At 32.6% G+C, this 24629-nt stretch overlaps 1 protein-coding gene across 1 annotated transcript in view; it reads right to left on the bottom strand.

The window, feature by feature from the left end:
- LOC106471099 (receptor-type tyrosine-protein phosphatase kappa-like) overlaps positions 1-24629 on the bottom strand; it is a 34517-nt gene that overhangs the window by 8405 nt on the left and 1483 nt on the right. Inside the window, exons 2-14 of the mRNA XM_022399716.1 lie at positions 23223-23310; positions 21845-21921; positions 20900-20936; positions 17911-18008; positions 16110-16235; positions 14764-14915; positions 13480-13615; positions 9557-9706; positions 7413-7512; positions 6358-6434; positions 5463-5594; positions 3578-3706; positions 537-623 (exon numbers count right to left, since the gene is read on the bottom strand). Of these exons, the coding sequence (XP_022255424.1) occupies positions 537-623; positions 3578-3706; positions 5463-5594; positions 6358-6434; positions 7413-7512; positions 9557-9706; positions 13480-13615; positions 14764-14915; positions 16110-16235; positions 17911-18008; positions 20900-20936; positions 21845-21921; positions 23223-23310 (1389 nt within the window). The remainder of the gene's footprint in view (positions 1-536; positions 624-3577; positions 3707-5462; positions 5595-6357; positions 6435-7412; positions 7513-9556; positions 9707-13479; positions 13616-14763; positions 14916-16109; positions 16236-17910; positions 18009-20899; positions 20937-21844; positions 21922-23222; positions 23311-24629) is intronic.

The raw sequence follows: 24629 nt of genomic DNA, 5'->3' as shown, positions 1-24629 counted from the left end.
CTCTTTACTGCATTATTATATGAATGACAATACCATTAGTAAATCCTTATTGTGATGGCACTCTCTTTACTGCATTATTATATGAATGACAATACCATTAGTAAATCCTTATTGTGATGGCACTCTCTTTACTGCATTATTATATGAATGACAATACCATTAGTAAATCCTTATTGTGATGGCACTCTCTTTACTGCATTATTATATGAATGACAATACCATTATTAAATCCTTATTGTGATGACACTACCTTCATTCAATTCTTATTGTGATGATATTATCCTTTTATTTCAGGCTTCCATGTAATTAGATTCTTACCTGTATGTTCACTATCTGTAGAGATCCACAGTAAAGATCACTGGTATTAAGATGGAATATTTGCTTTCAGACTGTACCGTTAAAACTTGGCTTACAATAATCAAGAAAGTAGAAAAATCACCTTGAATGAGATTTCACTTCAAGAGTGTAGAAAAGATAATGCTTCTTCAGAAGAAATAGAAAGATAGAAAAAAGAAAAGAGTGCAAAATTAGTGAACCTGTGAGCCTTGTTTCTGATGTGGTGGTGACAATCGGTGCTCCCTCGTTTCACAGGACCCATCGATGGAATAGTGGACCAGTGGTTTCTGCGCATGCGCACACATATACAGTTGACCATGCAGCAAAGAAGAAGGTCAATAAATATGGTTACAAACACATCACAAACAATGACTAAGCCTAATACTAAAAACAAAGCTAAACACTACAACTAGCTAGAAAGGTTGGGAACTAAGGCTAAAGAGCATCTATCGACTAACACTGTAGAGCTGTTTCACATCAAAAACACTGATCAACTACAATGGTTAGTTAAGTTACAACACATTTTACTATACAATTACAATGCATAATGATTTACATTTAGCATACAACACAATGCTCATCTAGCTAAGCCTAACAAAGCTTGTTAACTAAAAAAAAATATGTATTTTGAACTCTATACTCATAGGTGCCTAACAAAAGGGTAGATGGGGCAGTTGCTTCTCCAATTTAAATATTTTTCAGCAAAAAATTGTTTTGCCTTGCTTGCCAATACTTCTTTACCCTTGACCCCCACTTTTGAATAGTTAGGCACCCATGTCTACTCTTACTATTAGTACACAACACAAATGTTACATTTAAGCTAATGCAAGCTCTACTTAGCTACTGAACTTGTACTTCTCATTAGTACATGCACACTTTCTCAAAATCATTTAAAAATATTCCAATATAAGTTTTGGAGCTTGCAAAAACAGCATCATGCACACCACAGTAGTTGACACATAGAAGACAAACTCTTCACTAAGCCTACTCATTATCACAAGATGCACAGGTCCAGCCTGAAGTTTTAACACAAAAAGATAGCTTATGTAGTTACACTTGATTTGAAAGCAAAATGTAACAAAGTTATTTAACTGAAAAACTGTGTTTTAGGTAATCCTAAGCTTCAAGTTTCATGGGAGGGTGAAAAAATATTAACCAGAGAGGTGTGACATCATTCATACTTCCCACAACCCACATAACAAATGTCTGAAGAACCTACTCTACAGAGAAATGTCACACCATCCACACATAACGCAGCCTACATAACAAATGACTGATGAATCTGCTATATGTGTCACAGCCTAGTGGGACTTCATACTTGAAATTAAACAATAAAATTTTTCAATATGTGAAGATGAGCTTGGAAACATGTTGTATGGAAACTACTAACAACATACTCATATAACATAATCATCTAATTACTTAGATAACTTAAACAGCTGAGATTTGCGATTTTATGCTTTTACAAACATATGCATATGTGAAAAGAATATACTTTTAAAAGCTGGATGAAAATGTAATGTAGCTATTCTATACAATTTGTTTTCTGCATCAACAAAAGTAAGAATTAAATTCTTGTCTTGTCAAGTTATAAGTTAGTTCAGGACCAATTTATTTAAATGTGAGGTAGATAATCCAAAATATTATCAAGATTTACATAGCTAAGCATTACATAATGTGGAGAATTAGCCTAAACTAAGTATTGAGAAATAGTTTACACAGCTGAACACAACTGAATGTTGAAGTTTACAGTTTCACAGTTTAAACTATGTGTTGAGAACAAGACTTATGTATCTCAATTCAACTGAATGTTTAGGGTATTTTAAGGTTAAATTAGGTAAGATTAGTTATGACTGTGTTTGTGTTATGCAGATTAAAGTGACACAGTCACTTTTATGTAACTAATAATTTGTGAGTGTTAAGGGTTAATTCTACAGAGATTAAAATAACAGAGTATTGAAGGTATTACTGAATTTAAAATGACTACATATTAAAGTTTGTGATTATGAAGTTTCAAATGACCTTGTATCGAAGGTCATATATTATGATGTTTAAAATGACTACTTATCAAAGTTCATGATTTCAGAGTTTTAAATGATCATATGTATTAAAGGTTGTGATTATGAAGTTTCAATTGAACTTGTATTAATGGTCATCATTTTGAAGTTTTAAATGATTATGATTATCATGTTTCAAATGACCATGTATTAAAGGTTACAATTACAGAGTTTTAAATGATCACATGTATTAAACTTTGTGATTATGAAGTTTAAAATGACAATGTTTTAAAGTTTGTGATTAAGTTTCAAATGACCCTATATTAAAAGTTGTGATTATGAAGTTTTAAATGACCTTGTATTAATGGTCATCATTATGAAGTTTTAAATGATTATGTATTAAAGGTAGTGATTATGATGTTTCAAATGACTATGTATTAAAGATTATGATTACAAAGTTTTAAATGACCATGTATTAAAGTCACGATTATGAAGTTTAAAATGATCATGTTTAAAGTTTCTGATTAAGTTTTAAATGATCATGTATTACAGGTTGTGATTATGAAGTTTTAAATGATCATGTTTCAAAGTTTCTGAATCATGTATTACAGGTTGTGATTATGAAGTTTTAAATGACCACATATTAAAGGTCATGATTATGAAGTTTTAAACTACCATGTATTAAAGGTTGCAATTATGAAGTTTAAAATAGTCAACTTTTATATATATTTAAATACATCTGAATGTTTAAAGTCAATGTTATATAATCAAGATTGTCAATACTGTCAATCATTGAGTGAAATTTACCCAACATTCAGTTCTGCAAGGCTATGATTCCATATGACAGAGTACAATTAGCAACCACTCATTATGTTTAAATAGGGCAATATTACCAGAAAAAACATGTAGATTCAAGAAGTCTTGATATAAAATGATAAAAACCCTGTATGGTAAGAAATATTGGATGCCTAAGAGCTACGTAGACAATTATATACATTTTTACTTTCTAGCCTTATAAACTAACATTCTTTGTACAGACAAACAGTTAAAAATATAGAGATAACTAAAAATATCACTGCCCCAAACAGCAGGACAAATGAAACAGGGTTTTTGAACATGTGACATTAAGCACTTTTAAATGTGTCATGCTATTCATAACATTTTTTGGTTATTTCATGTAAGGATTTTGATCACACAACACAATTTCAAACGTCTTAGACATTTAGAATAGGTTCAATATGTACCTTCTTAGTAACTCGGAAAATATATGTCTTGATGTTAGGATAATGATTGTGGGAAACCATCTCCACAGTGAATACAGGACCGTACTTACGACGTTTTTCTCTTTCTGTTGGCCAAAACGGAGGGTAGGACTAAATATAAAAAAAAAAAGAAAAAAAAGAGAAACTTTAGAAACTGGAAACCTCCCTACAACATCAGTGTCTTAATATGTTTAACCTTTCATTCAACATCAACTGTAATATACTTTTGAGCTTTTAAATAAGTATAGAAAATGTTTGTAATTTACACTGTATGGAAAAGTGGATATAATGTACCATTAAATGGCAATATGAAAGATGTGTATCAAAGTATTGTTGAACAGACATTCATGACTATAGTTTTTCCATTTCGCATCTGCAACACAGATTGTATATCTGCTATGTGACTGATGCTAGAGTACAGGTCTTGTTTTATATCTGCTATGTGACTGATGTTAGAATACATATCTTGTTTTACATCTGCTATGTGACTGATGCTAGAATACATATCTTGTTGTACATCTGCTATGTAACTGATGCTAGAGTACATATCTTGTTTTACATCTGCTATGTGACTGATGCTAGAGTACATATCTTGTTTTACATCTGCTATGTGACTGATGCTAGAGTACAGTATATTGTATTATATCTGTTATATGGCTGATGCTAGAATACATATCTTGTTTTACATCTGCTATGTGACTGATGCTAGAGTACACATCTTGTTGTACATCTGCTATGTGACTGATACTAGAGTACATATCTTCTTTTACATCTGCTATGTGACTGATACTAGAATACATATCTTGTTTTACATCTGCTATGTGACTGATGCTAGAGTACAGGTCTTGTTTTATATCTGTTCTATGGCTGATGCTAGAGTACAGATGGCTATTTATATAAACTGTGTGACTGATGCTCGAGAACAGATGTTAATTTATATGTGGCTGATACTATACTATATATATTGTTTTATACCTGCTATGTGATTGATGCTACAGCACAGATTTTGTATAATATCTACTAGACTGATGTTATAATACAGATCTGTTCTAATATCTTCTACACTATATGACTGATACTAAAACAAGTAATAAACACTAATAAAATACTAAAAGAATATAGAATGGAGTGTCATTAAATGTTTCTCAAGTAAAATGTTCTTATTAGTTTGTGAACTATCTGTGCTGTGCCCACCATCAGCACCAAAACCTAATTTTGGAAATATTAGCCCTAAGACTTGATACTGAGCAACTATGGGGGGAGGAGAATTATACAATGTTGTGAGTATTTATAATCCTGTTGTTACAACAACAACAATCTGATACAGTTACACTAGATAGTGTTGGGTTGCATCTTTAAACAACTACAGTATTCCTGTTGCTACCATACAAAAACCTGAAATAGTTACATTAGATAGTATTGGGTTACATCTGTAAACAAATACAGTTTTCCAGTTGTTACTATACAACAATCTGATATAGTTACACTAGATGGTGTTGGGTTACATCTCTAAAGAATTCTAGTATTCCTGTTGTTACTATACAACAATCTGTTATAGTTCCACTATATGGTGTCAGGTTACATCTGTAAACAACTCTAGTATTCCTGTTGTTACGATACAACAATCTGATATAGTTATATTAGATGGTGTTGGGTTACATCTGTAAACAACTCTAGTATTCCTGTTGTTACTATACAACAATCTGAAATAGTTACACTAGATGGTGTTGGGTTACATCTGTAAACAACTATAGTATTCCTGTTGTTACTATACAAAAATCTGAAATAGTTACACTAGATGGTGTTGGGTTACATCTGTAAACAACTATAGTATTCCTGTTACCATAAAAAAATCTGAAATAGTTACATTTGATGGTGGTGGGCTACAGAGAACTACAACGGAATTACAATCATGGTCATACACTAGTGACCATAGATCAGGGACTGTCTTTTGTAATGGCCACTCTGTAATGATGTATTCCTTTGATCTTGTGTAGCCCTATGTATCAAACACAGAAAACATTAAAGATTCATTTGATAAATCTTGAATAAATACATTATTAACCTGATACATTGAAAACTCAACACACTTTCATTTGTTGTTATAATGTGAATATATGTAATAACTATAACTTTTTTCTTATAATTTTACATTTTCAACTCTCATAGCTTTGATACTAAAGCTAGTTTACAATCTATACAGGTTTGGTAATATGTAAAATAACCTCTTTAAATTGTCCAAAGTATGGTCTATGACTATTGTACACTGTGTGGTTCAGTACATTCTTCTGGCACTTCTCATTAAAGCATGCACATTAGGCTAAACTTCACTAAACATTTTGGATATAATTTGAAATTATTTCTTTGCTAACCAAAATATTTGAGAAAGAACAGTCTCTTTAATAATAATACAAGCATACTTTAAAATATGATAAATTACTTTTGTCATATTTTTCTTTCTAACATTGACCCAAAAATGTTTTTAGCAGAATCCTCATAGGATCAGAAGTTTAGGCACGCATACGATTTTATAGCACAACTTCAAATTTTTTAAAATAATTTATTTTTTGGACGTACTTCAACATCTGTTGTACAAATTACAATCATATATTTTGTGTACCAAAAGTATTAGATCTTCCACTATCGATGAAAACGACAAAACAATACCATCAAAACACTTTACATTCAAACAGTAATACTGTCTAGATACATACTTCAACAAAAATTATAAGCACGGATAAGTATAAAAGTGTGAAGCTTACATCAACAAAAACGGCATTGATATAATCAGTGCTATCATTGCTCTGGAATGACGTCAGATATGGTCTAAAGTTGTCAGCTGAAACAAATAAATTATTTACTTAGTTGAAAAAGTCGTAGTGCAGACTGATATACAAGTGATATAAAAATAAGACATTATTTGAAATAAATGAACAGTCTATTTAAATTCAGTGTTTTGCTATTTCGGCTTACGATTAAATTTAAAAGTATTAAGCAATCAATACAATACTTATCAATATAATAGGTATATTGTCTATCTAGCCTCGACGAAGCCTAAATATGGACAGTTGGCTCAATAAAACTGTTATTTTACTTAAAATAATAAATTTATTTTTATTTCTCCACAATAGATCGTTTTCTGGGTTTATCTTAATGTAAGTAACAAAATTAAAAGGTCATCCCGTTTCAAATAAATATTGTACACAGTTATAAGGCATTATACAATTGCTTATAAAAATCGTTTTTTTTTTCTTTCGCAAATTGTATTTGTAGCCATTACTAACAATAATACTTGGGCCCAAGTTAAAATTTTAATTTACAAAAGTGGCCCATCATCAGGCAGAGTGAGCTTGGTTCTGTATATATCATTGAATCATATTGTTACGACAGCGGAAGTCACGCGACGCTGGGAGCATGCGCGCTGGAGTTTCTAGAAGAATCGTGACTTAGCGAGCAACCTCACGAATGTCCTAGCGTTTGCTAGACACCCTCTTTTTTAGTATATAAGCCGGAGATAGATTGAAGAGAAATAATTGAAATAATCGAGTCAAGCGAGCAGTAGGCACTGTAAGTAAAGTGTGTGAATCGCTGTGAATTATAGGGTGTGTTTATAAAAGTAGTTAAGTTTAAAGTGACTGTGGAAATTAAGTGTATTACAAAGTTTGTAACGAGAAAGAATAAACTAGTTTAATTAAGAAAGGACTTGTATCGCTGAAGTTTCTCGGAAAGAATTTTTACGGGAAATTATCAAATAAGCAGATACGTAACAATATTAAAACAAAATAAAGTTCGATGTTCAGAAACACAAGAAACTTACGAGGAACAATGGCAACATCCCTGTTTTTTTCTCTGTTTTCTGGCCTATGGCCGCCGGCACAATCTCCTATAGACAACTTAGAGGACATCTTGCAAATTATCTAGGAAAAAAAAAGGGGTTACAAATTTACAAACAATCAAAACTAACTTCTCTTCTAGCTCCTTCATTCCCTTAACCCTATATGCTGACTTATATTTATATCTTTATATTGTACATTTTGATAGATCTCAACAAATCACAAGTAAGTTCTTATTAAAACACAACAATGTACGGCATTTAAACAAAAGGGTATTGTAGTTTCACAATAATCTCGAACCATACCGTTAAAATGCCGCGAGTTTTAATTTGACCAGCATTTTCTTATAACATCCTTTGTTAGTCTCGTGAGATAATCGAGGAATAGCTTGCAGCAAGTGAAACACAGTAGGTTTATGAAATGTTGGTCATCCTATTTAGGCGTAAAATGAGATAAACCTAAAAAACAAAACACACAAAAAACAGAGTTCTCTCACGAACTATATCTAGTATTCAGGTGTAGCGTTCTCAGGTTTTCTGGCTTCCCTTGAAGAAATCGGGTAAGAACCTCAAGATAACAGAAGGATTGTCAGAAAATGTTTTGAGGAGCCAAAGTCCAAATTCTCAGATCTCGACTGAGTTTAAAAAAAAGAAAAAAGCTAGATACAATTAAACGCACAGTACAACAATTTTTATCTAAAACAATCGAAGTCAAATCGAAGTCTGCCCACCACGGTTATTGAAACCAGGATTCTACCGTTGTAAGTCCGCAGACATACCGCTGTGCCACTGTGGGGGGCGATCACTGACAAAAACAGACACAACTCTCATTGTCTAATTCACTAAATCTCTTTAACTGATACTGAACAAACTTAATTTTAATTTATTCGGGCTGTCGTTTTCTTATGTTGTACTAATTTCTACATACTACAGAAAACTTCACAGAGGCCTAAACTTTAATGAAACTTCTAGACTTCACACAATTGCTACCAGTAGCGTAGTAAGGGCGCCTGCCGTCCCCTCCACCCGCCCTTTATAATATGTTGCATATTATACTCTACATTAATATTAAAACGCACCATAACTCCCCTGATTGGTATGATTATAGAACGAATAAATCTGAAATAGAATTATTTGGGCCGCCAAAAATCTGTCGACAGCTTGAAAAATACAACCTAAAATTGTCAGGTGTTCACAAAATTGCTAAATTTTCTATCAACTATGAGATGTCAGTGTATTCGTATTTTAATCAATCTAACACCGAAAACCAAGGGATTTCCCTAGGCATGGTATTTCTGATGATATATTAATATCTTATGTCAACCATAACAAAAACATTTTAATTAATGAGCCTTAGTCATAATGGAACAGCAAAATTCTGGGTAAACTATTTGTAGCCTGTTAGAGCAAATGCCGTCCCCTTGACCCCCCCCCCCACATGCCACTGATAAACGATAAAACATTGAAAATATAGCGCAGAACAATTACATAGCCACACGTAACAAGTTATAAAAAGTTTGATGTCCTTCATAGCAACTGACATACAAATTGAGAAACGTTTTACACGTTCTTCAGAATGCGACTTGAACGGCATGTTTCATCCTTTCTTAAGTCAATTTTACATGTGGTAAAAAGAAAAAAATAATTAAATTGCGCTACTTGCCAGAGCAGCGAGAATGATACATCATGCGCTGAAAAGCTAAGGTAAAAAAAGTTAACACTGTATAGATTAACATGCGATAAAAAAGATGAAAACGAACAAACAGTTCAACTATGGAAAATTGTCAATTATTAATAATTTATATATATATATATATGCATATATGCGCGTGTGATTTGCATTGCTAAGCCTAATAATACAAGAGCATTCAAATAAAAGAATATTAAAGCAAACACCCTCAAGTGTTATAATGTTCTGCTCTAAAACTAGTTATTCTATTCAACTCATCCTATGTTATTAAAAATTTGCTTTTAATGAAGTAACTTCTATTCCAAAAACTTAGAGTATAAAAAAATCAACTAAGGCAGAATTATCTACCAAAATGTTATGATTAACAAGCAAAAAGACTAGTAAAACTGTATAATATTTGTAGTTAATGAAAATCTCGAACACAGGATAACTTACGCACCTGGTACTCTCGCTGATATTCGTTCAGCCTTGTTGTACTGTTCTTCTGTGATTTGTACTTAAGTTTTTGAGATAGTTCGCTAATGGGAAACCAGGTGGCGCCGCACACGTAAGCGTCCTCCAAAGTTTCGTAGATAAACTTGTAATGTTCCTAAAGAAACAAGACAACAAAGTGAATTTAAGGGATATAATAAACCTGATACTGCGTGTTCACCTTTAACCTTAAAGAAAACTAGGAAAAAAGTTAACATTTTCCTAAACTGAAATTGTATTTTCGATCGATACCTCCTCTCACATAATAGCCTTTCTCGATTAGTAGTGCCGTCTATCGGAACAAAATTTCAACTCTTGCCACTAGCCTTCTACCTGCCGCTTTTGCATATACATCTGTAAATGATTATGCAGTAGTTCTCCACCTATAGGAGTGCGACACAACCCCTATTGTAACCAGCGCCCTCTCCACATTTACACTTGTTAATCACTTCAAGATTGGTCAGAAGACCTACACCACATCTCACTGGAAGTTGGGAGGTTGGGTGAGAAATGTGTGATGAGGTAAGTATCTATCGGAAATACATTTTTAGTTTAGAAAAATGTTAGTTTCCAATACAATATCTTACTTCCTCTCACAAAGTAGCTAGAATTCCACATTGAATTGTTGGAGGGCCAGTGAAAAAATTATTCCCCTTTAGATAGACCATGAGGTGTGGAACCAAAAAAATAAAATATCACACCTCAGTGAGAGACCACACCACACCTGATCCAGGTATACTCTTTTATGGTTGTGTTGTGAACATAAAAGACAGAAAAACATGAAGGAATCCCATGATACTTATTACTGATGAATGAGAACCCTGGGTGTCGACTGCTTAGGGCCCGACAGACCATAGTGGTAGTTTGATCTCATCCAACACCTGGCAGTATTTGGAATTGTACAACAGTTCTGCAGTAGGCAGAGGATTACCTACCTCTTCACCTCGAAACGTAAACTGGTAAGGAAGACGAGCTTCTGTACCAAAATCCGTCTCCACTTGTGCACATTTGCAACCCAATCATCACCTGTTCTACCACGAACCGACATCCATTGGATGGTAGGAAGGAGGAATGCCCCTGTGAGATTACTTCTCTGTTCCAAAACCTGGAAGCATTGGGTATTGTTCTTCCAGTCCACAGTAGGAGGAGGAGGATACCTAGCCATACACAAGTAGGAATACTGTGCTGCATCCAGCTACAGCCAACACTAGATCTGCCAGGAATCAACATCCAGCAGATGGTAGGAAGAGGAAACTCAAACCTGGGGTGCATCTCTAACCCCAAACCTGGTGGCATTTGGCATTTTTTATCCAGTCTACAGTATGAAGAGAGATACCAGGCCAGAACACTTGTGAGGACTTACTTAGCTGGAGGGGTAAACTACAATATATATATATATATATATAGTCGTGACATGGCAGAGTGCTTCAACCAAACCTTGGTGGTATCTGGAATTGTATATCAGAAGTGCTACATGCCATTAAAACCCGCAGAATACCACTATCCTACTCCCAACTGAGTGGTATGATGCATCACTCAGGAGGACAGGCCTCCATGGTCCACCCCCCGAGTGGCTAGGAACTGGTAAGTGGCAATGACTCCCATACTCCACTAGAAGAAAGGAGGGAAAAACGTGCTAAAGAGTCTGGAGGACTGCATCACCAGTGACAGTACAACAGGGGACCACGATACCACGTCAATGAAGTCGATCAACCAACATCCGGCGGCATCTGGAATTGTACGTCAGATCCACAGTAGGAAGAGTCTCAATGCCCCAGACCATCAGAGATGGGCAGCAATCCCTGTCAACTTTACTCATCTGTGTCCAGGAGTGTACAGTCTGGGACGAACATATTTATGAAGCAAAAGACAATTAGTGAGAACTACTAGCAGTTAAAACGAAACACCCCATCTCTATGGTGTGCATAACCTAATCCTGTGACATAATTGTTTCGGCATTGTGATAATTGAATGGAGACACACAAACAACACCTGGCGGCAGCTGGAATTGTACATCAGGCCCATGGTAGGAAGAGCTACAATGTAATTGACATGGTCACAGGATGGACAGTGCAGATTAAAAAAAAAGTATATCTGGTCAGGCATCACTTGATACAGAGTGGGATCCACAACACACTATCAAAAAGGCCCCTGTAAATAAACAAATAACAAAACATAGTAAAAGAAAAACTAGGAAAATGTCGCCAAATTTGCGAGCAAAAACAAACATGTCTGTACAGTACTACTGCCAATCAAGGTTAATGAGAGCAAATGTGAAGAGGGAGCTGGTTACGACAGGAGTTATGTCACGCTCCTATTGGTGGAGAGCTGCTGCATAATCATTTACACGTGGATATGTAGAAGCAGGAGGTGGGTGTTGAAAATTTGTACCGATAGAGGGCAGTACAAATTGAGAAAAGCTATTTTGTGAATGGGGGTAAGATATCTTATTGGAAAAACTGTTACACATTGATGATGTTAACATTTCATACATTTCCATCAAGTGTAATAATGTTAAAACAAGTTGTAAATTATTCCGCCTGCTCACTCTTTGCCATTCAAGTAGCTGTTTATTTACCTACAGTCATTTTAGCAGTGAATTTATTGATTTACAAGCATGTCTTCTCTATCTTTGTCTTTCTTTTAGCTTTTCCCTTTATTTCAGTATGTTTAAAACCAATGGAAGCAATTGACAACCAGTACGTTTTTTACTGTAGTTGTGGAGAAAAGGGCAGTGTTTTGTTTTGTGCTTGTTCGCTGGATGTTGGTATGTTAGGCCCTGTAATGTTTAACGTAACATTGTTTAGGGACAACAAGGGACTTATTGGTCCATCTAGGCTGTCTCATCCTCTAAACTAAACTGAAACTATTAAATAATATAAAACCCCAAAGCCAGATCTTATCATTCACAGTTATCAAGTTTTCTCTTAAACTCACTTAAATTTACTGCCTCCATAACATCAGAAGGCAACCGGTTTCGAAGGCCAGCCACCCTGTTAGAAAAATATAACTGTCTTAGCTGAAGATGACTCATACCCTGCCAAAATATATATTTGTGCCCCCTAGTCCTACCATTCTCACCATTAAGTACGAAAAATGATGAATGATGCATCAACACTATCAGTTCCCTTAACAATTTTAAACATCTCAATCATATCCCATCTAACTCTTTTTTCAAGAGAAAACAATTTCCCCATAAGACAACCCCTCCATCCCAGGCACCATTCTAGTAACCCTTCTCTGAACCCTTTCCAATAATTCAATTCAATGTACTGTAATGTGGTGAGTATAGGAGAAATGGGCAGTGTTTTAGTTACTTGCTTACTGGACCCAAGTGTGATACATTCTGTAATGTTCTTACCACAGCTGTGGTGTGTAGTTTAGGTATGGGCAATATTTTTGTTTCTTGCTCATTGGACTAAGTAGTATATTGCATTATGTTTATACTGTTGAGTAAAAACTATTACTCAAATTAAATAGCTTTTGATATTCTCGATAAATGATTTTTAAAATATTTTATAGAGTATAAAATCATTTTTGCTGCCGTTTTATCAAGCACTTTTATTGTATTTCTTGTCTTTCTATAAACAACTCACAAATATTTCTACTGTGCCTTTTCTTCGCTACAATAAACTCACCAATGCTTCTATCAGGACTTTTCTTCACTATAGTAAACTCACCAATGTTTCTACCATGCCTTTTCTTCACTATAATAAACTCACCAATGTTTCTACCATGACTTTTCTTCACTATAATAAACTCACCAATGTTTCTAGCCATGCCTTTTCTTCACTACAATAAACTCACCAATGTTTCTACCATGACTTTTCTTCACTATAATAAACTCATAAAAGTTTCTACCATGACTTTTCTTCTCTACAATAAACTCACCAATGTTTCTACCATGCCTTTTCTTGCACACCTTATTTGTTTCGTGTAGTTGAAAACGTCGAAAACCCCATCTTCTTTAGCAAGTTCCAAATTTGCATCAATCACCAAATATGTTCCTGTTCGACCACAGCCATCACTAGAGTTTAGAAATAAAAAATAGAATAACTATTCACAAAATTACATTAAAAGCTAAACATCCAAAACTGAACCATTTCTTCTCTAGCCAGGATATCGTATTGTAATATTGTTGTTCTTTCATTGGTGGATTATTTTAACTTATCTGGTACAAATAATTCAAGTTCCAGCCCACTTAAACTATACAAAAATAGTTTATTATCTTCTTTAATGTGGTAACAAGATAGAAAACATATACTGTCGTACGTTAACTAGCATAAAACAAATCAACTTACTCGTACTCGTACAAAGTAACTCGATAAGTGCAATGAGCAAAGATCCAAATACTTCACAAAAATAAACTGACTGTTTGAACTCTCTATCTTTTTAAAAATAAATAAAAAATAATCACTTCACAACTATCTTGTATTTATAACCTAGCTTCTAATGTGCTAGAACACTATGTTATGTGCTTAGCTTTATGGGTATTTTAGGCCTATCTTATTAAACCTTTTGATCTTAATGTTATTCTTAAAAATCTGCAACTCTCTCTGGGCAATATTTAAATTACAAAATTAGAAATACAGCTTACAGCAGTATAATAAATATTATTGTGTTTTCAAGTGTCTGTCATAAAGTAATTGATTTGGAACAAACTACTACAAACATACTAGAGACAACAACAACTAAGGCTCTGTATGACAGGTAGACTTTAAATAATTTTGTAAAATATCGTCTAAAACGTTTAATCATTCTTGATTAATGTTCTCCATTGTAGCTGATATAAAAATTTTTTATAATGAATTCACGAGATTATGGAAAGTGTTTGTCGTCATAATTGCAATTATTTCAAAAAGTCTAAAAAAGTTAGGAGAAAAGACCAATTTGCACTGTCATGATTGTTTCTCATTTCATGTGTTTAAACTCTATAATAAATATATATACTATATAAGGAACACACTCAGTAAACGAATTACACAACATTTATTAACATTTCTAACCGGACCCTTGTATGTCCATTTTAGACGTAAATAAAGAATATTTTAAAATAAAAAATGAGTCCATAATGGCTGAGATACAGTTGAATAGAGCAGGTACTTTAGCTTTATGAGATCACATGACAGTATGCTCTAGTTATGTTATATGTAGTAAAAACCCTATTAGAAGTACCTGCAGTGAACGACAGGGGGCCCAACGTCAGGAAACTGATCCATGTAAACCCGAACCCGCCGCCGAAACTCTAAGAGAGCACTAGGGAAGGGAACGGTATGTGATGGCCAGTTAGTGAAGTGGAGCTGGGACACTTCTCGTTCTTCTTCGTTCTGTAAGAAATTATAAGCAGTCATCTTAAACACAAGCAGAATACTGTATAATAAATACACACTAGAATATAGGTAATTCCAGCTGACTTGGACAAAACTTTGCTTTTTCTGTTAGAGAGTATGAATGTCTTTATTTTCTGTTTTGTATTAGCACGCTAGAAACTCTAAACAAATGAAATATAAAAACACTTCTAAAATAAAGTACATGATTAGAATATTCCCTCTTTCATGACTATTAGTTTAGGCTTGTTTTGAATTCTATGCAACATTACTCAAGGTCTATCTGTTAGTTGTCCCTAATTTAGCAATGATAGACAGCTAGTCAATACCACCCACCACCAACTCTTGGGCTACTCTTTTACCAACAAATAGTGGGATTGATTGTCACATTATAACGTCCCCATGACTGAAAGGGCGAGCATGTTTGGTGATGGGGATTCAAACCCGCAAACCGCATATTGCAAATCTAGCACCTTAATCACCAGGGCATGACAGGCATATTATTAGTTTAGAAAGTACATAAATCTTATGGGCGTAAGTTAATTAAAAGTATCGTTTCTAGGGTATTTTAACAGAAAAACATATTTTTAATTTTACAAAACAATATTTTAGGTATAAGTTAAAAGAATGTTTTCTATTTACTGCAAAACTTACCCATACACAGTCCAGTTTAATGTTAAAACTTACCCATGTACAATTCACTATAATGTTAAAGCTTACCTATATCCAAGTCAGCTTAATGTTAAAACTTAAATATATCCAAGCCGGTTTAATAGATGGTTAAAACGTACCCATGTCCAATCCAGCTTAATGTTAAAACTCACTTATATCCAGCCAAGTTGAATATTAAAGCTTACCCATCCAGTCCAGCTTAATATTAAAACTTATTCATATCCAGTCCAGCTTAATATTAAAACTTATCCATATCCAGTCCAGCTTAATGTTAAAACTTACCCATGTATAGTCCAGCTTAATGTTAAAACTTACACATGTCCAGTCCAGCTTAATGTCTTAACTTACCCGCAGATAGATGGTTCAATAATTTTGAAAGTTTTGTTTATGTCTAAAACTAAATAGAATATTTTACTGACCTTCCTGACTTGTACAGTACGGATCATGAAATTGCCAAGTCTTTCTTCGTATAAAAGTGCTACTTGTAAAAAGTGGACGTACCAAATAGTGTGTTTCACTCACCTTTTTAACCCGTACAGTACGGATCATGAAATTGGCAAGACTTTCTTCATATAAAAGTGTTAATTCCAGATCCCCACAAATTTCGGGATGACCAATTTCACTAGGCCAATACTGAACACACATAACCTGCAGAAGTCAGGGAAATGATTATCAGTAACTTGTTTGATTAGATAAAGTGTATGAGATTAAAATTGATGTAAATCTGGTCACTTTGAAGCTGTCTGGATACTTTCCATAACACACTATCACCAAATACAATGGTAAAACAAAAGTTATCAATTAAACTGTAGCATTTGCAGTAAAAGAACTAAATATTTGAGATTATCTCAAATTTTATTTTTCTTCAGAAACCCTACTTTGTGGTATATATATCTTGAGTAATTTTGTATAATTTTACCAAAAAAAATGATCTTGGCTTGTTTGATGTTTACTAAATCGTAATTTCTTCTTACTGTATGTTTGTTAGTTCCAAGACTATACTTAACTTGGGCTAGTTCCAAGATTATGTTTAACTTGTGTTAATTTCAAGACTATACTTGACTTGTGTTAGTATCAAGACTACACTTATGTCAATTCTGAGATCATACTTAATTTGTGTTAGTTCTAAGACTATTTAATTTGTGTTAGTTCTAAGACTATTTAATTTGTGTTAGTTCCAAGACTAGACTTAACTTATCTTAATTCAAAGACTATACTTAACTTGTGTTAGTTCTGAAATCATACTTAACTTGTGTTAGTTCCAAGACTAGTCTTAACTTGTGTTAGTTCCAAGACTAGTTTTAACTTGTGTTAGTTCCAAGACTAGTCTTAACTTCCAAGACTAGTCTTAACTTGTGTTAGTTCCAAGACTAGTTTTAACTTGTGTTAGTTCTGATATATATATCCTTTATTGTTTTAGTTACAAGATTATACTTAACTTATGCTAGTTCTGAGATCATATTTAGCTTGTGTTAATTCCAAGGCTATACTTGTGTTAGTTTCAAGGCAATACTATAGTTGTGTTATTTTTTAATAGATTGTTTAGGCAGAGTATTCATGATGAAACTAAACTGAATGGACGGCAACTGCCTGTTGTAGAAACACAAGTGTAGAGGACGACCTGAAGATGAAAGGCAGAAGACTTTTAAAATTTCATCCTCTACACTTGTGTTTCTACAACAGGCAGTTGCTGTCCATTCAACTTAGTTTCATATTTGTGTTATTTCTAAGACTATGCTCAACTTGTGCTAGTTCTGAGATCATATTTAGTTTGTGTTAGCTCTGAGATCATACTTAAATTGTGTTAGTTCCAAGACTAGACTTGACTTGTGTTAGTTCCAAGACTAGTTTTAACTTGTGTTGGTTCCAAGACTAGTTTTAACTTGTGTTGGTTTCAAGACCATACCTACCTTTGGCTAGTTCAATTCTATGTTGAAATTGTGTAATGTTCAATTATATATTAAATTTGTGTTATTAGCTCTAATTCATTACTGAACTTTTGTTAGTTTCAAAATTATATTGAACCTGAGTTTGTTAAGCAAAATTGTAATAGAGAATATTGTTATTTATATACATATATATATATATCAAATGATCTATGTTGTTAGTGTTTTGTAATTAATGACGGTGAACAAGGTATTTTATTACACACTATTTTGAATATTAATTTATTGTGGTAACTATGATTTAACTTCTGTAGATAAACATTTCTATCAAAGAAAGTAAAATAAGCATTCTTTCAGTATTTGTATATGGTATTATTTCTAATTGGAAATTTAATAAATAAATCTAAATTCTAAAGATTTTCATAAACCAAAATTACCCTTATAAAGTCGAACACTTTTGTCAACATGACAATAACGTGAGTATTCTGTTCCCACACCATTCTCCAGAAGTCTGGGATTGTGGACTCATTTGGACCTAAGGTAAATATAAACATAAATTGGAATATATTAGAGACACATGAGAATAAACAAATATAAACATAAGACTGGACTATATAGCAAAACACTATAATAAACAAATGTAAACAGAAGACTGGACTACACAGCAAAACACTAGAAAAACAAATACTAGCATAAAACTCAACTATATAGAGAAACATTAAAAAAATATAAACATACAAATGATTTACATAGAGAAACAGTAGGATAAAAAATATAAACATAAACCTGAATTATATAGAGAAACTAAAACAAACAAAGATAGAATAAAAGTGAATTATATAGAGAAACACTAAAATGAACAAAGATAAACATAAAATTGAATTTTACATAGAAACACTATAATAAAAAAGACCAGCATAAAATTGAATTATATAAAGAGACACTAGAATAAACAAAAACTAGCATAAAATTAAATTATATAGAGAAACACTAAAATGAACAAAGATAAACATAAAACTGTATTATATAGACAAACACTAGAATGAACAAAGATATACATAAAACTGGAATATATATAGAGAAACACTAGAATAAACAAATGAACAAAGACTAGCATAAAACTGAATTATATAGACAAACACTAGAATGAACAACTGTAAACATAAAACTGAATTATACAGAGAAACATTAGAATAAAGAGAGAAAAGCATAAAATGCAATTATATAGTGAAACTAAAACAAACAAAGACTAGCATAAAATTGAATTACATAGAAAAACACTAAAATGAACAAAAATAAACATAAAACTGGACTATATAGAGAAACACTAATATAAAGAAAGATAAACACATAACCTGACTATATAGAGAAACACTGGAATAAACAAAAATAAATATAACACCGAATTATATAGAGAAACATTAGAATGAAGAAAGATAAACATAACACTGGACTATATAGAGAAACACTAGAATAAGCAAATACAAACATAAAACTGAATTATTTAGAGAAACACTAGAATAAACAAAGATAAACATAAAACTGGACTATATAGAGAAACACTAGAATAAACAAAGATAGAATAAAAGTGAATTATATAGAGAAAACTAGAACACACAAAGACTAGCATAAAACTGAATCATATAAAGAAACACTAGAATAAACTAAATAAATATAAAACTGAATTATATAGAAAAACACTAGAATAAAAAAAGACTAGCATTAAGTTGAAATATAAAGAGGAACACTAGAATGAACAATGATAAACATAAAACTGGACCATACATAGAAACACTAGAATGAACAATGATAAGCATAAAACTGGACCATACATAGAAACACTAGAATAAAGAAATGAACAAAGACTAGCATAAAATGAATTATATAGAGAAACATTGGAATAAAGAAAGATAAACATAAAATTGAATTATATCGAGAAACACAATAATAGAGAATTATAAAACTGAATTATATAGAAAAACACTAGAGTAATGAAAGATAAATGTAAAACTGAAATATACAGAGAAACACTAGAATAAACAAAGACGAGCATAAAACTTAATTGTATAAACAAATATGAAGAGAAAACTGGATTATATAGAGGAACACTAGAGTAAAGAAAAATAAAACTGAATTATATAGCAAAAGATCAGAGCTAGGAATGAATAACAATAAACATAATTTCACTTTTCAAGAACTGGAGAAACAGCAGAAGAGACGTACTATAGTTTTCAGCTCTCATTAATCAGAGAACCAGAACAGTAGATGTAATATAGCTGTCAACTTTCAAGAACCAAAAGACTACTACAAGGAAGTTAATATAGCTTCAACTTTTAAGAACTAGAGAAACAATAAAATGGACATACCATAGCATAGAATCAGTACAAGGGATAATATAACTTCAGCTTTCATGAACCAGAGAACAATTACAAGGGATGTACCATAACTTCAACTTTCAAGAACCAAAGAACCAATAAAATGGACGTACTATAGATTCACCATTGAAGAACCAAAGAATCAGTACAAGGGACATAATATAACTTCAGTTTTCATGAACCAGAGAACAATTACAAGGGATGTACCATAACTTCAACTTTCAAGAACCAAAGAACCAATAAAATGGACGTACTATAGATTCACCATTGAAGAACCAAAGAATCAGTACAAGGGACATAATATAACTTCAGTTTTCAATAGCCAGAGAATAAGTTCAAGTGATGAAATATAATTTCAGCTTTCAAAAACCATTACAAGAGATGTACCACAACTTCAGCCTACAAGTACCAGAGAACCAGTACAAGGGACATAATATAACTTCACCTTTCAAGCATCAGTACAAGGGATGTAATATAGCTTCAACGTTCGATAACCAGAGAACTAGTACAAAGGACATAACATAACTTCAACTCCCAAGAACCAAAAAACCAGTACAAGGAATGTAATATACAGCTTCAGCTTTCAAGAATCAGTATAATTGGTGTAATATAACTTCAGCATTCAAGAACTAGAAAACAAATACAAGGGATGTAATATAGTTTCAGCTTTCAAGAACCAGTACAATGGACATAATATAACTTCACCTTTCAAGCACCAGTACAAGGGATGTAATATAGCTTCAACGTTCGATAACCAGAGAACTAGTACAAAGGACATAACATAACTTCAACTCCCAAGAACCAAAAAACCAGTACAAGGAAAGTAATACACAGCTTTCAAGAACCAGTATAATGGGTGTAATATAACTTCAGCATTCAAGAACTAGAAAACAAATACAAGGGATGTAATATAATTTCAGCTTTCAAGAACCAGAGAGCTAGTACAAGGTACATAATATAACTTCAGCTTTCAAGAATCAGCAAACCAACAAAACAGAAATAACATAGCTTCAGTTTTCAAGAGCCAGAGAAACAGTATGAGATATCCTACCTTGAGCTGCTATATAGGCATTTGGCTTTAGGATGCTCTGAAAATAAATAAAAATGTATATTTTTACTTCAGAATTTTGGAAGCCACATTGTAAACATTTTTAGTTTGTATGTTGTCTCCTTTCAAAGTTAAAAACCAAAAATATGATAGAAGTTCATTGGATAAAATGTTAGTTAAAACAAATAAAAATGTTACAAATAACCACTTAATATGTATATATAAAAACATTGTTTTGATTCAAGGAGTAGGGAAAATGTACATCTGCTATTAGAGTTTGTATTATCATTATGATTAAATCTGCTGTTTCTTTAATCAATTCAAAGCATCTTGTTTCTTCAGAGTCCTTTGATCAGTGAGGGTTTGCATGAATGGGTAAGACCATCACGTGTTTGTAAGTTAATACTTTACAAATTCTTTTAATGACAGAACAAATGATAATCTTACCACAACATAAGCACTGAAACAAAACAGTCCCTATGTTGAAGGACACTGAATTGTTTGGAAAGGGTTCAGAGGAGGGCTATTAGGATGATGTCTGGGATGGAAAGGTTGTCATAGGAGAGGTTAAGATCTCTGAAATTGTTTGCTGTTGAAAGAAGAAGAATTACAAGGAATCTGGTTGAGGTGTTTAAGATTGTTAAGAGAATTGACAGTGTTGCTGCACCATTTTTTCTTGTGATAAGGGCTGGTTTTGTGTATTTTATTTTAGAGTTAAATATAGTAGATGAGAAAGCCTAAATGGACCAACAGATCCCTTTTTATCCTTAAATTATATGTATATGTATAATCTTAGTTAGTAAGTTAATATTGAAATAAATGATCAAATATATCAAAGGATAATGAAAAGTATTCACATATAAAACAGAAGGTTAAGAAGTTAGTGCTAGTGTAGGCACAGGGTTGACGTTTAACTACAATACAAGAGACTAAGGTTTGAGAACTTACATCAATATAAGATGCATTAATATAATCACTATCTGGGATCCCGGCAAGAGGCTCCAACACAACTCGGTTGTAGTCATCTATAGACAATCAAGAATAAAGATGAATTAATCACAATATTTTAAAAAGGACGAAGAGCGTGCACTGTAACTTCTAGTAGTATGTTATATAATAACTTCTTATCTATTGTTTTATGGTACATAATATATAGGATGTTAAGAATAAAGAAAGATGTACGTCTTTAGGACCTAAGAAGACTGCAAGACTGTTACGCAGCATTAATCTGGCTTCCCTGTAACAGGACAGCCTATCTTGAAGAATGATGTCTCTTCAACAAGCCCAGATTATGATGATGTTACCATAAGGACAGCCGAGTATAAAAGTGATCATATTAACACAGTAAAGTTGTAGAGATTTAAAGTAGCATTAGCACATCATTACTTCCAAATGTCCCCATAGTAACACTAATGTAGCATTAGCACATTGTTCTACAAATGTAACCATAGTAACACTAATGTAGCATTAGCACATGGTTCTACAAACGTAAACATAGTAACACTAATGTAACATTAGCATGTTGTTTCCTACAAATGTAACCATAGAAACAATGAAGTAAGTTGACCATATTGTAGACAAATATAACCACAGAAACACTGAAGTAGGTTCAGCACATTGTTAACTACATAAATAACCATAGAAAAACTAAAGTAGGTTTAGCTTATTGTTACCTACAAATGTAATCATAGAAAAACTAAAGTAGGTTTAGCTTATTGTTACCTACAAATGTAATCATAAAAAAACTGGAGTAGGTTTAGCATATTGTTACCTACAAATGTAACCATGGAAAAGCTGGAGTAGGTTTAGCATATTGTTACCTACAAATGTAACCATGGAAAAGCTGGAGTAGGTTTAGCTTATTGTTACCTACAAATACAAAATAGAAACAATGAACTAGGTTTAGCATATTTTTATCTACAAATGTAACCATGGAAAAGTTGGAGTAGGTTTAGCTTATTGTTACCTACAAATACAAAAATATAAACAATGAACTAGGTTTAGCATATTTTTATCTACAAATGTAACCATAGAAAAAGTGGAGTAGGTTTAGCATATTGTTACCTATAAATGTATCCATAAAAACACTGAAGTAGGTTTAGCACATTGTTATCTATAAATATAAACATAGAAACAAGTAAGTAAGTTTAGTACATTGTTACCTAGAAATGTCACCATTGAAACACTGAAGTAGGTTTATCTCATGGTTATCAACAAATGTAACCAAAAACACAAAAATACATTTGAAACCTGTAACCACACTAAAACTAGAAATAGTGTCTCTAAGAGTAAATGATGTCAGAATAAGAGGTTACCGTATACTTACAAGGAACTAGTTTTTTATAACCATTTTTCTCTTCATTTACTGGTTTTGATCCATGTCGTGTGCTATGAGATTCTCCTTTTGTGGCAACCTAGATATATGAATTGTATGGTTATGAAACATCAAATACTCCAAACAAACTTTATTGTACCATCCAATAAGAAATGATTATAGTACAAAGTTTAAGACACTTTTATAATGCAGTTAATATATCAAAATATGTAAAATACGAAAGTTAAGATACTTTTATTTTACAGTTAGTAGATTATCTAATTAAAACAGCATGAAACAAATTAAATATTAGTGTGCAGTTATTCTAATATGTAATATATTTCATTTAATGTTTATGTAATGTGGAATGTGCAGTGTTTGTAATGTGCAATGTGAAACAAGTAGTACAGCATGTAAAATGTGAAACAAATTGTACAGTGTATGTAATGTGGAATGTGAAACAAGTTTTACAGTGTATGTAATGTTCAATATCAAACAAGTTTTCACTGTATCTAATGTGGAATGTAAAACAAGTTGTACAGTGTATGTAATGTGGAATGTGAAACAAGTTGTACAGTGTATGTAATGTGGAGTGTGAAACAAGTTTTACAGTGTATGTAATGTGGAATGTAAAACAAGTTGTACAGTGTATGTAATGTGGAATGTAAAACAAGTTGTACAGTGTATGTAATGTGGAGTGTGAAACAAGTTTTACAGTGTGTGTAATGTGGAATGTGAAACAAGTTTTACAGTATGTGTAATGTGAAACAAGTTTTACAGTGTGTGTAATGTTCAATATCAAACAAGTTGTGCACTGTATCTAATGTGGAATGTAAAACAAGTTGTACAGTGTATGTAATGTGGAATGTAAAACAAGTTGTACAGCGTATGTAATGTGGAATGTGAAACAAGTTTTACAGTGTGTGTAATGTTCAATATCAAACAAGTTGTGCAGTGTATGTAATGTGCAATGTGAAACAAGTAGTACAGCATGTAAAATGTGAAACAAATTGTACAGTGTATGTAATGTGGAATGTGAAACAAGTTTTACAGTGTGTGTAATGTTCAATATCAAACAAGTTGTGCACTGTTTCTAATGTGGAATGTAAAACAAGTTGTACAGTGTATGTAATGTGGAATGTAAAACAAGTTGTACAGCGTATGTAATGTGGAATGTGAAACAAGTTTTACAGTGTATGTAATGTGGAGTGTGAAACAAGTTTTACAGTGTATGTAATTTGGAATGTAAAACAAGTTGTACAGTGTATGTAATGTGGAATGTAAAACAAGTTGTACAGTGTATGTAATGTGGAATGTGAAACAAGTTGTACAGTGTATGTAATGTGGAGTGTGAAACAAGTTTTACAGTGTATGTAATGTGGAATGTAAAACAAGTTGTACAGTGTATGTAATGTGGAA

The sequence above is a fragment of the Limulus polyphemus genome, unplaced genomic scaffold, assembly GCF_000517525.1.
Source record: "Limulus polyphemus unplaced genomic scaffold, Limulus_polyphemus-2.1.2 Scaffold4410, whole genome shotgun sequence".
Lineage (NCBI taxonomy): Eukaryota > Metazoa > Arthropoda > Merostomata > Xiphosura > Limulidae > Limulus > Limulus polyphemus.
The sequence above is the reverse complement of the archived record's forward strand: the minus strand, read 5'-3'. Positions and strand labels throughout refer to the sequence as shown.